Source organism: Pseudophryne corroboree, chromosome 12 (genome assembly GCF_028390025.1).
Source record: "Pseudophryne corroboree isolate aPseCor3 chromosome 12, aPseCor3.hap2, whole genome shotgun sequence".
Classification (NCBI taxonomy): domain Eukaryota; kingdom Metazoa; phylum Chordata; class Amphibia; order Anura; family Myobatrachidae; genus Pseudophryne; species Pseudophryne corroboree.
In genome coordinates this window covers 23,709,637-23,724,593 of record NC_086455.1, presented here as the reverse complement: position 1 = coordinate 23,724,593, position 14,957 = coordinate 23,709,637, and the positions used below count along the sequence as shown (strand labels likewise).

The window sequence follows — 14,957 nt, the reverse complement described above, 5'->3', positions numbered from 1 at the left end:
CTCGCTAGTGCGTATGTTCAAAATATAACTTCTGTGGTATAGGGCCATGTAACATGCAGACCCTCCACTTCGCGGAGATGTGTAGGGTACATATACGCTTGTCGCTACTGTGTGTATCTAAATCTGCTAAAAAGGTTGGACTCAGGGGATACTGTGTAAACAACGTTAATTCAATTTTTTCAAAGTCTCCTCCCAAGAAGAGATGGGACAGGTTTTATTTTTAAAACCCTGCCATGCTTGTTCCTTTTGTAACATTTGTTTTAAGTTGTAGTAATAAAATAAAAAATGAATAGTAACCACGTCTATTTACTAAGCCTTCGAAAGAGATAAAGTGGACGAAGATAAAGTACGGATCAATCAGCATCTAACTGCCATGTTACAGGCTGTGTCTGAAAAATCACAGTTAGGAGCTGATTGGTTGTTATGTTCTTTATCACCGTGCAATTTATCATTCTCCAAGGCTTAGTAAATAGGCCCCTAAGTTTCGGACCCTATATTCTGCATGAGTGTTATGATGAAAATTACAATTCTAAACCATATTACCATCTACTGGACCTAATACATTAAATTACAATTTACAGACCTTTGTCCATCTTCTGATTGGAAGATCAGTCACCAGTGCAACCGTTACTGGTCTAGTTACCTATATGCATTTCGCTCCTTGCATCAGTTTTCTCTCCTACCTCCACCTGTGGGTAATACTTATATCCCTCCATGAGTCAGATCATCCTTTGTGCAATCTAGGCTCATGTCTAGAGCCACAGGACACTAGTTGCAGAGCTGAATAAAGAAGTTACACAAGATAGATAGATAGATAGATAGATAGATAGATAGATAGATAGATAGATAGATAGATAGACAGACAGACAGATAGATAGATAGATAGATAGATAGATAGATAGATAGATAGATAGATAGATAGATACATAGATAGATAGATAGATAGCCACCAACCTCCTCCCCCCATTAAAGGAGCTAGATGACGTGATTTGCATTGAATTATTGAATCGCATTGTCTAACCTCCCAGCCGCCCACTTCAGTCTGCAAGTGGGCGAACCAGGGAGAGTTGCCAACTCTGTTTGGATGCCTCCACGCACACACTTCCCTAAATTCAGGACTCTCTTTGACCTTCGTAGATAGTCATTAAGTATGGTATATTGTATCTTGGATGCATGGTGTATTTTTGTATGGCGGTCACTGAAGTTCTCTGTATTATATAACGGTTACTGTGATGTTCTCTGTATCTAATATATGGCAGTCACTGATTGGGGGATGGTCTTGGGGTGTACCATGAAGAGTGTTTGCCCTAGGTGACAAAAAGCCTAGCTTTACCCCTGTACCATTATAATTATTATGGGCAGGCCTGGGGTAGTGAGCTGTAAGACCATGCCAATTCCAGTTTCAGGTAACAGGAGAATTCTTGTTACCTGAAACTATTGCGAATGATTGTTGCTGTTATCGGAATAACATTGTGAAACTGCAAATACCGGGACAGTGCAAACCAGGACTTGCAGTTCTATAACTGCTGGAAACATAGAGCAGAATACATAAAACACAAACAAATGTATAATACATTACTGTGACTCCAAAGTAAACTAAATGTTTTAGCCCTTTTTTGCAAAACTGAATAATATTACACAAGATTAGATTGCTGTTCGCAGTGCATTAACTTCAGAGTTTATATAAAAGCCTTCGATTTTGTATAGTCTCTCTGACCCTTACTGTTGCCAAAAACATGATTGATAGAACAGCTCCGAACAATATGTCCAGCACAGAAACTCCATCCATCTAAATAAAGCTGTTCTGACAATACAGACACTGCCAAACTATCAACCAGTAGGGAGTAAGAGTGGAGGCAGCAGGTCTTCTAACACTTTTCAAGAAACCTGAGCTTGTGGTACCGTTGCAAAGGAGCCTGGAACAGTCCTCAGTGCAAACCATTATCTAAACTCTAGCCAAATGGAACTTCATACACCTAGAGGGACATGTACTAAGCAGTGATAAAAGTGGAGGAGTGAGCCAGTGGAGAAGTTGCCCATGGCACCCAATCAGCTGCTCTGTATAGGTTTATAGTATGCAAATGATAAATGTTACGTCAATGCTGATTGGTTGCCATGGGCAACTTCTCCACTGGCTCACTTCACCACTTTTATCACTGCTCAGTAAATGCCCCCCGCCCCCCTAATCTCAGTACTAATTTCATTTACAATTTTTTTTTGTTTATTATTAGCATAATTGCATTTAAATACCACATTTCATGGTGCACATTCACTTTGAGGGAACATCATGACGGCCTTTGTTGTGAATTATAGTTTTTATTACATTTGTTTGAAGTATCCCTAGATGCGTGCTGTACCGCGACACTGCAAGTAGAACATGTATAAGGAGTTCCAGTATAGGACAAAGGGCCTAATTCAGAGTTGATCGCAGCAGCAAATTTGTTAGCAGTTGGGTAAACCCATGTGCACTGCAGGGGGGCAGATATAACATGTGCAGAGAGAGTTAGATTTGGGTGGGGTGGGTTCAAACTGAAATCTAAATTGCAGTGTAAAAATAAAGCAGGCAGTATTTACCCTGCACGGAAACAAAATAACCCACCCAAATGTAACTCTCTCTGCACATGTTATATCTGCCCCCCCCCCTCCCCCCCATGGTTTTGACCAACTGCTAACAAATTTGCTGCCACTTCCTACCATACTTGCTCCAGTAAGCGGGTCCCTCCAACTTGGCCGGCGCCATCTTCCCAGTGATATTTGTGCACTAGAGAGCAAAGATTCTGGAACAGTGACAGAGCGAGAGCGGCAGCCATCTTCCCGGAGCTGACACTGGGAAGAGGACACCAGCAATGACAATAAGTACGGGAAGGGGCAGCGGTCCCGGGCCCCTGCAGCAGTCTGGGCCTGAGTAACTAGTACCTGCCCCCCCCCCCCACTTTGGCGCCACTGCCACTTGCCCAGAAATTGCATATATACTGTATTAGTAAACCATTTACAATTGTGAATATATAGGGAGCGATGTGCAACCCAAGCTCTTTGTAAGAAGCCTTTAGGTCTTCCTCTGTGCCCTAAGGCAGCATCAACGGTATTGGATGATAGATCAATACTGTATTGGTCGACAGTCAATAAGTCGACACAATATGGTCAACAAGCATGAAGTCGACAGGTCAACAGTTTCAAAAGGTCAACATGACAATATCGACACACAAATGGTCGACACATTTTGGAGGGTTTCACATATTTTTTCAACATTTGCTTCATTTACTATCCACATGGACATCTATTGGGAATTGTAACTAAAGTGTGACAAGCATAGTGAGTCCGCAAGGGCAGACATTTGTACTGATGGTGGGTATATAATATAAAATATACAAGATCTGGAAATAGAAAAAAAAAGTGCTGACTTTTTTAGTGTTGATCATTGGCCCGTCGACCTTTTGACCTTTCATCTGTGGAACCTTAGCACCTGTTGACCTTAACATGGTCGATCTATTATACCTCACCAACATCAATTATATTGCAAGTTCTTAAGCAAGGAACAGGTCTGCAGAAATGGCTCTGATTGCATCATCACGGCGTACTGCACTCTGATCATTGACTCACTTGAGTAAAAGATCCATCCTCATTGCATTCTGGGATAAAGACAGCTTCCTGAGGCTTCTTCGCTTGTTCCAGGGCTTGTGTCCTCTCCAGCCGACATTTGCTCTGGCCGACATCTGGGGGCGGAAACTAACAACTAATCTCAATTTTCATTTTTAAATATAATGTTAAAATATCTGTGAAGTTACTGTCAATTTTAACAAAAAAAATAAACTGTCCAACATATGTATAGCGCCAGTTACATCATCATAAGCATATTGTATGCATAACTGTATATATTTAGTGATCTTTAGCTGATCGTTCTCCTAGCATTACCATCATAGTAAAATGTATTTGCAAAGGAGCAAATAATACGGACTGCAATACAGCTGCACGGCCATGTTACAGAGTTATTGCAAGAACATTTGTTTTTCATCTAAAATACTGTATTGGTTTCATCTCATTTAAGCCATAGGGACCTATTTATCAATTTTGGGGGCTACCGACAAACAGTGTTGGACTGGGGCATCAAGGGCCCACCGGGGAATGCAGTGGTAGATGACCATATTTAGGGGTGTGGCCAGTCTCCAGAGGGGGTGTGGCAAGCCATCTCATTGGTTTGCCTAGCCATCAGAGAGTGCATAGTCTGGGCCCCTTGATATATATATATATATATCAAGGGGTCCATATATAGCAAATACTACTAGTGCATGCATGATAATGTACCAGAATAATAACAGCAATGCACTGCAGAAAATACACCATTGTCCTGTGCAGTATAAGGTAACATATGTATATAATTCAAGTGCATAATCTGGAACCTTGATCCCTAGAGGAGGCAGTGGGGCCAACCGAGGGTTTCCCTGTACCTCTGTGGGCCAGTCCAACCGTGCCCACAAATAATAAGTATCCCGTGAATGTATGTAACTAGGATTCAGAACACATATCAGAGGAATCTGCTGCTGTCTCTCATTTTCTCTTACAAAAGCAGAAGCTCATAAGTCTCTATGATTTACCGAGCTGCGGAATGCATCGGTAGCTAACACCATCTGGAGATGGCACTCGCTCATTGTATCCTATGGGCACCATTTCACAAGAACTACCGGTGGGGAAAAATACTAAGAATCGTTTTTTGTGAGATTACAAATCGCCCTTAATCGTCACAAATCACCGGAACAAAAATTGCACATTTACTAACAAGCGTTTTCACATGCCTTTGTCTTCCCATGGTGTACGTTGTCACTTTTTGGCATGTGTAATTTATGTTCATTTTGCCTGGATGCAGACTACAGCAACACCTGCCTCTGCCTTGGTTTAGAGTAGAAACAATGCTGCGGGGGAGCTTTTACTAGCATTCTGATTGGTTTAGTCTTACTTATAATGGTTTTCACCTGTTCAGGGGCGTTTTATGAGAGGAGGGGACCTGTGTGCAGCCTCCGTCACGGGCCCCCTCCTCTCCAGCAGCAAGCAGACTCTGGCATAATGCCAAAGTCTACTGCGCTTGCGCAGGTCTCCAGGAACATGGCGCCCATGCCTTGTTCCCGAGGACATCTCCAGTGCGCAAACCACTCGGAAATGTCCGCGGCTGCCATTTTCTGAGTGATTTATGCCCGCACAGCAGGGCTGCCCTCGCAGGACTCCGGAGGGGTAAGTAAAATATATAGGTGGAGTATTTGCGGTGTGGGCCCTCTCTGGACCCAGGGGCCCACAGCACACACTGCTCCCATTATAGAAACACCTATGCACCTGTTGCTATTTAGAAGTGGTGCATTGAGGTGCGTTTTTGTGTGATTTTGGTGGGGCTTTGGTTGAGACATAGGCAAAATAATGGTTCACACATGTCAACATGCTCAAAAAAAACAGTACATTGATTTTGTGCTTCAGGTGCAATTTTTTTTTTGTCATTTTGCTGTAAAATGGAGCAATTTTGCAAAGACGACTCTTAGTCATACTTGCCTACCTGACCCTCTCCATGAGGGAGAAAATGCTCTGTTCCTGGACTTTCCTGGTAATGTATGATTGCCATCACCTGTGGTGAGCTAGGTAATTAATAAGAAAGGTGTTTCACCACAGGTGATGGCAATCATACATTACCAGGAAAGTCCAGGAACAGAGCATTTTCTCCCTCATGGAGAGGGTCAGGTAGGCAAGTAGGCTCTTCGTAAATGTGCAAATGCCACCAATTCCAATGTTATTTGGACAATGTTTGTACCGATGGTGATTTGGAAGGCACATTTGACATGCAAACTCCATGCGAATGAATCCTTAATCAATTTGCAATTCGCAAACTCAAAGCTTTTTCGGCAAATTGACCAAAGTCGACCTTTAGTAAATTCCCATCCCCCCATCGGGTTTCGGGTTATTGCTGTGAATAGCTGCAATAAGAAATTGTAATTATCAGGTCTCAGACTCAATAATTAGTAAGTATGCCCCTTAAGTTAATCATGAGTATATTCCTAAAACTTCTCTATTATAGGTCACGTTTGTGCGTTGGAATGTTTAGTACACAGGTTCTCAAACTCGGTCCTCAGGACCCCACACGGTGCATGTTTTGCAGGTCTCCCGACAGAATCACAAGTGACATAATTAGCTCCACCTGTGGACCTTTTAAAATGTGTCAGTGAGTAATTAATACACCTGTGCACCTGCTGGGTTACCTGCATAACATGCACTGTGTGGGGTCCTGAGGACCGAGTTTGAGAACCACTGGTTTAGTACATTGGGAATTATCACACAGCTCAGCATGAAAGTTTTTGCACGTGGGTGTATTACTGGGAGCCTTCTTACTGGGTCCACATTTGCCATTACAAGATACACAATTTTGTATCCTCACAAACAGCGCAGTTTTACTTATTAAATCTAAGTGCAATGCACAAAATCAAGTGCATTTGCACAACTGACACACATGGCATTTGTACTGCGGGAAGTGCATTTTGGCACGTTTGTAAATGACCGTAGCATACAGACTCATTGGTGCCAAAACGTTTCTCGGAGTAACTTGTCAAATCTTGGCAACTTCTGCTTCCCAGTTGAAAGTAGATTATTAAGATTTGTTGTACTTGTTAAAGGAAGGAAACTATCTCTGCAAGGTGACAAGTGTTTTTTGTTTGTAGTGAAATACGTAAAATTATTTATTTGTATTACATCAATTCGAATCTACTGTGCTTGTTACCTTTGCACCTTCCTCGGTGAGATACACTCAGGGCAGTGTCCTTGCACTTGGCTCGCTGGTAATCACACATGGATTCATAGGTTCGACCATCTGAAGCACAAACGGGTTTGGACTGCGTCCTGGAGCAGTGAGGGTTACATTGTGGGTCCCTGTCCCGGTCACTTATTAAAAACTGTAAAAAAGACCAAAAAAGTACTCATGGTTAGTGTGCAGAAGCAGAATAAAGGTATTGGGAATCTTTTTTCACTCTTTTGACAGCCCAAATAAAACTTATGATTAGCTGACCTCTCTGCCTCTACAGATCTACTCAACAGACAGATCCAGCCCATCAGAATATAGAGATAACCATTATATAATACATGTATGTCAGATTCACAGAGGCATCCAAATCTGGTTACGTTCAATTTCCCGGCGGATGGGATCCCACCAACCAAAATACCAACGTCAGAATCCCGACACCTGTCAGAACACAACACCGAAATCTAGAAAACATCAGGATCCAGACAACAGAATCCCAACAACCAGGATACTAAAGGTGAGTATACACCGGATGTTAGGGTTAGGCTGTGCTAGGGGGAGGGATCTTTAACCTTTAGCTGCCATCCGTGGGGAGTTACAGTTAGGCTGCGGGGGTAGAGAGGTTAGGATTCGGCTGCTGACGGGGGGAGGGGTTAGGATTTGGCACCACCAGGGGGATTAGGTGTAGGCACTAATCCCCCTGGGGATTCCGATATGAGCTGTCCTCTGCGACGCACAGCGGCAGCCTGACTTCCGGGATTCGGCCCCAGGAGTCAGTCTGCGCATGCGCGGGGTGACGGGGGCGGCCGCAGGGCATGCTGGGAGGGATCCGATCGGATCCCTCACACAGCGCCGCGGAGAGAAGCCCATAGGCTTCTATGGACTATCGCCAGCTAAAGCTGGCGAACCCTGCCGCGGCGCTGACCTGCCGGACGGGGCTTAGTACATCAGGAAAATGCGGTAAACAGGGGGCTTACTGCATTTTCCGCTTAGTACATCCCGCCCATTATGCCTAAACTACAGTATATACTGTAATTACACATTTCTAAATTACCCTGATCGTTCCCCTCCTCAATTAATTATTTAGCAGAGCACCCCATATTAACTACAGAGAAAGATATGCTTGATGATCATGTCTGTGTATATGATTTGGTGGTCTATTTATAAAGCAGTGATAACCACTTTCTCTTTTTTCAGTAGTTACCACTTTCTCTTTTTTCAGTAGTTACTATGGGGACTGTGGTGTTTTTTCATAGTTGCCATGGGGACTGTGGTACCTACTCTATGTATTAAGCATGGAAGCCTTTATTTTCCGCTGCTCGTAACACCATCCAGAGATGCTGTTCTATACCCTTCTATGAGGGACCTGCAATTTGCAAAGCTTGAGATGATCCTCTCCAGGTCATAGCACACATGTACATACTGCCTGAAATTGTCAATGGCAGAATTAGGCTGCCGGTACGGGTTGGGGAAACTCTGCATACTGTAACAGAAAGGTTTTAGCTTGGACCCAAAGTGATAAACTGGTAACAAAAAAACATACTGCTGAGATATGGAATGTAGAATTGTATGGGGACAACACAAATATTAGTAAGTATATCCCCAGATCACAGATTTTTCCTTTCTGCATTTCTACAATTTTTGGACAACTAGTTTCCGGCATAAATATCCTGCACCAACAATTGTTTTAAGCACATTATATGCAGTAAGTGGCAGAATCCATGGAACTCTACAGCAGAGTAGAGTGTTTACCAACGCAAGTACTCAGGGACCACTAGAAGTGCATGGTGTCCACATCTCCTAGTTGGTGAACCGGTGTAATCATTACTGGGAAACACTGTTGTAGAGCATGTGGTGGTAAGTTGAAGGGAGGGGAGGGGCAGTTCAGGACACAGTAGGGTCAGTTTACTAATGCTTCTAAAACAGAAAATTGGTGATGTTCCCCATAGCAACCAATCATATGCTGTCTATCATTTTCTAAAAGGCAATAGAGAAATGATAAACAACATCTGGATGGTTTTGATGACAAAGGAGTGAGCAAGAGGAAATAAGGCCCTGCCTGTGAACGCTCACATACAAAAGGGGAGGGGTGAGCAGTTGCAGGGAAAACTCTGAAGAAGGACCGATCAAGTGTGGAGAGGTAAGTGGAGATTTAGGAGGAAGGTTGGTAGGTTTTAAAGAAACAATGGCCCTCATTCCGAGTTGTTCGCTCGTTCTTTTTTTTTTGCATCGGTGCGATAAGTCGCAAACTGCGCATGCGCAATGTTCGCAGTGCGTCTGCACCAAGTAAATTAGCACAAAAGTTTGGTATTTTACTCACGGCTCAACTAAGTTTTTTCATCGTTCTGGTGATCGGAGTTTGATTGACAGGAAGTGGGTGTTTCTGGGCAGAAACTGCCCGTTTAATGGGTGTGTGCGAAAAAATGCAGGCGTGTCAGGGAAAAACGCGGGAGTGTCTGGAGAAACGGGGGAGTGTCTGAGCGAACGCTGGGTGTGTTTGTGACGTCAAACCAGGAACAAAACTGACTGAGCTGATCGCAGTGTAGGAGTAAGTCTCGAGCTACTCAGAAACTGCTAAGAAATTTCTATTCGCAATTCTGCTAATCTTTCGTTCGCAATTCTGCAAAGCTAATATTCACTCCCAGTAGGCGGCGGCTTAGCGTATGCAAAGCTGCTAAAAGCAGCTAGCGAGCGAACAACTCGGAATGAGGGCCTATGTGTTTTTATTTTAGTACACTGAAATTGTCAAGACTGGTAAAAACTCTCACTTGTGAAAGGAATTTGTTCTAGAGGAGTGGGGATGGTAAAAAATAAGGGGGAGATGTACTAAGCAGTGAAAAAAGTGGAGAAGTGAGCCAGTGGAGAAGTTGCCCATTTCAGCCAATCAGCATTGACGTAACATTTATAATTTGCATACTATAAAAGTATACAGAGTAGCTGATTGGTTGCCATGGGCAACTTCTCCACTGCCTCACTTCTCCACTTTTATCACTGCTTAGTACTTCTCCCCCTAAGTCTTGGAAGCATGGATAGAGATTAGGGTGAAGATATTGGAGAAGTGATTAAGGGCTTTATATGAGAAAAAGAGGAGTTTGAAGTGAATTTTGGAAATTAGATTTTAATTTTAAAGTCGTGTGGAATAAAAATCCTTATTACCATTTATTGAAGCGATTTTGAATACTTTTTGTAGGCTACGTGTCAACAGTGAGATGGTGGCACAGGGGCTTTGATAAAGTTCCTATGCCGGCAAATAATAAAAAGTAAAGTGATAGCTCTTATAAGTATAGCGCTGACCGGAGCGCACCATTGTTTTGGCATAAAAAATGGTTTGCAATGTTTTTTCAAGTCTAGTTTCATAACACAAATGAGACTCCTTTGAGACAATTGCCCAAAGTAATTTCCTTCAAGGTCCTTTACCTCAAAGTGTTCATACTTTATCAAACACTAGGCACTAAATGTAGTAGCCAAATGATGCAGGATACTAAAATATCCTTGAGATAGATCTTCTATCTGAAATTGCCTACTGACAATTGAGAAGCATAGTTGCTGCTATTATTTTAAATTACCAGAGCCGGCCCTAACCAATATGATGCCCTAGGCATTTGCCTAGTTTGCCTATGCCTAAGGCCGGCTCTGTAAATTACCAACCTTCCTTAGTGACATCTGTAACCATGGAAACAACTACGGACTGCACAAAAGGTTTATAGTTGAAACTAGAGATGAGCGCCTGAAATTTTTCGGGTTTTGTGTTTTGGTTTTGGGTTCGGTTCCGCGGCCGTGTTTTGGGTTCGACCGCGTTTTGGCAAAACCTCACCGAATTTTTTTTGTCGGATTCGGGTGTGTTTTGGATTCTGGTGTTTTTTTAAAAAAACCCTAAAAAACAGCTTAAATCATAGAATTTGGGGGTCATTTTGATCCCATATTATTATTAACCTCAAAAACCATAATTTCCACTCATTTTCAGTCTATTCTGAATACCTCACACCTCACAATATTATTTTTAGTCCTAAAATTTGCACCGAGGTCGCTGGATGACTAAGCTAAGCGACCCTAGTGGCCGACACAAACACCTGGCCCATCTAGGAGTGGCACTGCAGTGTCACGCAGGATGTCCCTTCCAAAAAACCCTCCCCAAACAGCACATGACGCAAAGAAAAAAAGAGGCGCAATGAGGTAGCTGACTGTGTGAGTAAGATAAGCGACCCTAGTGGCCGACACAAACACCGGGCCCATTTAGGAGTGGCACTGCAGTGTCACGCAGGATGTCCCTTCCAAAAAACCCTCCCCAATCAGCACATGACGCAAAGAAAAAAAGAGGCGCAATGAGGTAGCTGTGTGAGTAAGATTAGCGACCCTAGTGGCCGACACAAACACCGGGCCCATTTAGGAGTGGCACTGCAGTGTCACGCAGGATGTCCCTTCCAAAAAACCCTCCCCAATCAGCACATGACGCAAAGAAAAAAAGAGGCGCAATGAGGTAGCTGTGTGAGTAAGATTAGCGACCCTAGTGGCCGACACAAACACCGGGCCCATTTAGGAGTGGCACTGCAGTGTCACGCAGGATGTCCCTTCCAAAAAACCCTCCCCAATCAGCACATATAGACATATAGCTAATATAGACTGGTTGATAAAGAGATGTCGTAGTATGTATGTATAAAGAAGAAAGAAAAAAAAACCACGGTTAGGTGGTATACAATTATGGACGGACTGCCGAGTGCCGACACAGAGGTAGCCACAGCCGTGAACTACCGTACTGTACTGTGTCTGCTGCTAATATAGACTGGTTGATAAAGAGATGTCGTAGTATGTACGTATAAAGAAGAAAGAAAAAAAAACCACGGTTAGGTGGTATACAATTATGGACGGACTGCCGAGTGCCGACACAGAGGTAGCCACAGCCGTGAACTACCGTACTGTACTGTGTCTGCTGCTAATATAGACTGGTTGATAAAGAGATGTCGTAGTATGTATGTATAAAGAAGAAAGAAAAAAAAACCACGGTTAGGTGGTATACAATTATGGACGGACTGCCGAGTGCCGACACAGAGGTAGCCACAGCCGTGAACTACCGTACTGTACTGTGTCTGCTGCTAATATAGACTGGTTGATAAAGAGATGTCGTAGTATGTACGTATAAAGAAGAAAGAGAAAAAACCACGGTTAGGTGGTATACAATTATGGACGGACTGCCGAGTGCCGACACAGAGGTAGCCACAGCCGTGAACTACCGTACTGTACTGTGTCTGCTGCTAATATAGACTGGTTGATAAAGAGATGTCGTAGTATGTACGTATAAAGAAGAAAGAAAAAAAAACCACGGTTAGGTGGTATACAATTATGGACGGACTGCCGAGTGCCGACACAGAGGTAGCCACAGCCGTGAACTACCGTACTGTACTGTGTCTGCTGCTAATATAGACTGGTTGATAAAGAGATGTCGTAGTATGTATGTATAAAGAAGAAAGAAAAAAAAACCACGGTTAGGTGGTATACAATTATGGACGGACTGCCGAGTGCCGACACAGAGGTAGCTACAGCCGTGAACTACCGTACTGTGTCTGCTGCGACTGGATGATAAATAATGATATAAAAAATATATATATATCACTACTGCAGCCGGACAGGTATATATATTATATAATGACGGACCTGCTGGACACTGTCTGTCAGCAGAATGAGTTTTTTATAGAATAAAAAAAAAAAACACCACACAAGTGAAGTCACACGACGAGTGTTTAACTTTTTCAGGCAATCACAATATAGTATACTACTAACTATACTGGTGGTCAGTGTGGTCAGGTCACTGGTCAGTCACACTGGCAGTGGCACTCCTGCAGCAAAAGTGTGCACTGTTTAATTAATTTTAATATAATATGTACTCCTGGCTCCTGCTATAACCTATAACTGGCACTGCAGTGCTCCCCAGTCTCCCCCACAATTATAAGCTGTGTGAGCTGAGCACAGTCAGATATATAATATATACATAGATGATGCAGCACACTGGGCTGAGCAGTGCACACAGATATGGTATGTGACTGTCTTGTTCTCCTGGCTCCTGCTATAACCTATAACTGGCACTGCAGTGCTCCCCAGTCTCCCCCACAATTATAAGCTGTGTGAGCTGAGCACAGTCAGATATATAATATATACATAGATGATGCAGCACACTGGGCTGAGCAGTGCACACAGATATGGTATGTGACTGAGTCACTGTGTGTATCGTTTTTTTCAGGCAGAGAACGGATATATTAAATAAAACTGCACTGTCTGGTGGTCACTGTGGTCAGTCACTAGTAAACTCTGCACTCTCTTCTACAGTACTCCTAAGCTCCAGTAAATCAGGTCAATCTCTCTCTCTCTCTCTCTCCTAATCTAAATCACTGTACTCCCTAACAGCTGCTCCCCGTCCCCAATCCTCCCCACAATTATAACTAAGTCACTCAGTCTTTACTCTTTTCTACTATAACGGAGAGGACGCCAGCCACGTCCTCTCCCTATCAATCTCAATGCACGTGTGAAAATGGCGGCGACGCGCGGCTCCTTATATAGAATCCGAGTCTCGCGAGAATCCGACAGCGTCATGATGACGTTCGGGCGCGCTCGGGTTAACCGAGCAAGGCGGGAAGATCCGAGTCGCTCGGACCCGTGAAAAAAAACATGAAGTTCGTGCGGGTTCGGATTCAGAGAAACCGAACCCGCTCATCTCTAGTTGAAACTAGTTTTGATAAAAATTTGGATTTTTATTATAAATATATTTACCACAACTAAACTATGAGAAAAACCTCACTGGCGGTTATTCACTCAGACATTTACAAAGATAGTAATTGTATTTTCAAAATACATATACAAATGTTATGGCCTTCTCTTAGTGTCTTTGCGTTTTAGTTGAAAGAGCTTCAATGGCTTCCACAGATGTCGACAATGCTGGTACTATTACAAGACCAAATGATGGGCCTCCACTAGCCCCTTTAAGTACTGACAGGCTTCAATACAGTACATGACTTGTTCTCTAAAGGAGGTATTGGATATTTCTTCAATGCCGTTTACAGCTTTGATTAAATATATTAACAATGGAACATTCTTACATTTACAGAAACACATTTATTCATCACTGTTAGTTTACAGTAATATCTTCAACAGATACTTTTTATTATTGGAAAACAAATCCCCACCCAAGTACTAAATCTATAAAAATGCATAACATAAATATAAAATATGTATTAAATATGATTTATGTAATGTGTCCGTGCATCACGATGTGACTACCGGCCGATCATCAAGCTCGGATAACTTGCCGTTAATCTCTGGCAATTTGCAGCTAATCTCCGGTAACCCGGAGTGCAAAGAGGGATCAATTTGGATCCCTCGGCCCCTTTCTGTGCACATACATAAGCTAAGTTTACGCCTGCACAGTACCCATGCCTGCCAGTGTAAACCATTGCCGCTACTAATGACCAGTGAAAGTGGAAGTGTTGGGACACTGCTCCAAAAAGAGCTCCCCTGGTACCAGACAATCCTGAATTGCTCCTGTGTATTAGTGTCAGCTGCTGAAAATTGCAACGCGTTTAAAACATCATTTCCACTGGACCACCACACTTCCTAATGAATAAGCCCCCATATCCCTGCTCAAGTTTATAAACTCAGAATACAGTAAATAAGAGTTTTCTGTACAAAACGACTCAAACCTTTCTAGGTAATATAAGTAAAATGAAAAACTAAGTCAGTGTTATCAGAGCAGTACACTTATCCAGTAAATTACATTACAAACCCACAGAGATGCACAAATGGGCCTTATGTTGATATGATAATGTACATAAAAATATGTTCTGTGTTGCAAGGCTATATATAACGTACGATTAAATGATACACATCATCCTTCTAACACAGTAACTTCTAAATCATAGAAATTGTCTGTATCATGCAATGATAACTAGCTTGTGTAAGCATACTCGGCAGCTACCTATTCCCATAAATAACACACACAAGCTAAAGGGAACGGAAAGGAAATGAATTACTAAAGTACATTTTGAGTCATTTGTTGGATTAGGTTGTACAAATAAAACTATTATCTCTGTGGTTTAAGCTTTTAAAACACTAAAATATGACATTATTGGCCTAATTCTGAGTTACTAGGAAAGCAAGAAATAGCAAGTAACTTTGCATCTTGGTAAAACCATGCTGCACTGCCGGT

General features: G+C 42.7%; 1 protein-coding gene across 3 annotated transcripts in view; it reads right to left on the bottom strand.

The window, feature by feature from the left end:
- Positions 1–14,957, bottom strand: part of SMOC1 (SPARC related modular calcium binding 1) — a 255,578-nt gene that overhangs the window by 152,788 nt on the left and 87,833 nt on the right. For all 3 annotated transcript variants that reach the window (XM_063947205.1, XM_063947206.1, XM_063947207.1), the window contains exons 2-3: positions 6,749–6,920; positions 3,601–3,713 (exon numbers count right to left, since the gene is read on the bottom strand). In XM_063947205.1, coding sequence (XP_063803275.1) covers positions 3,601–3,713; positions 6,749–6,920 — 285 coding nt within the window. The remainder of the gene's footprint in view (positions 1–3,600; positions 3,714–6,748; positions 6,921–14,957) is intronic.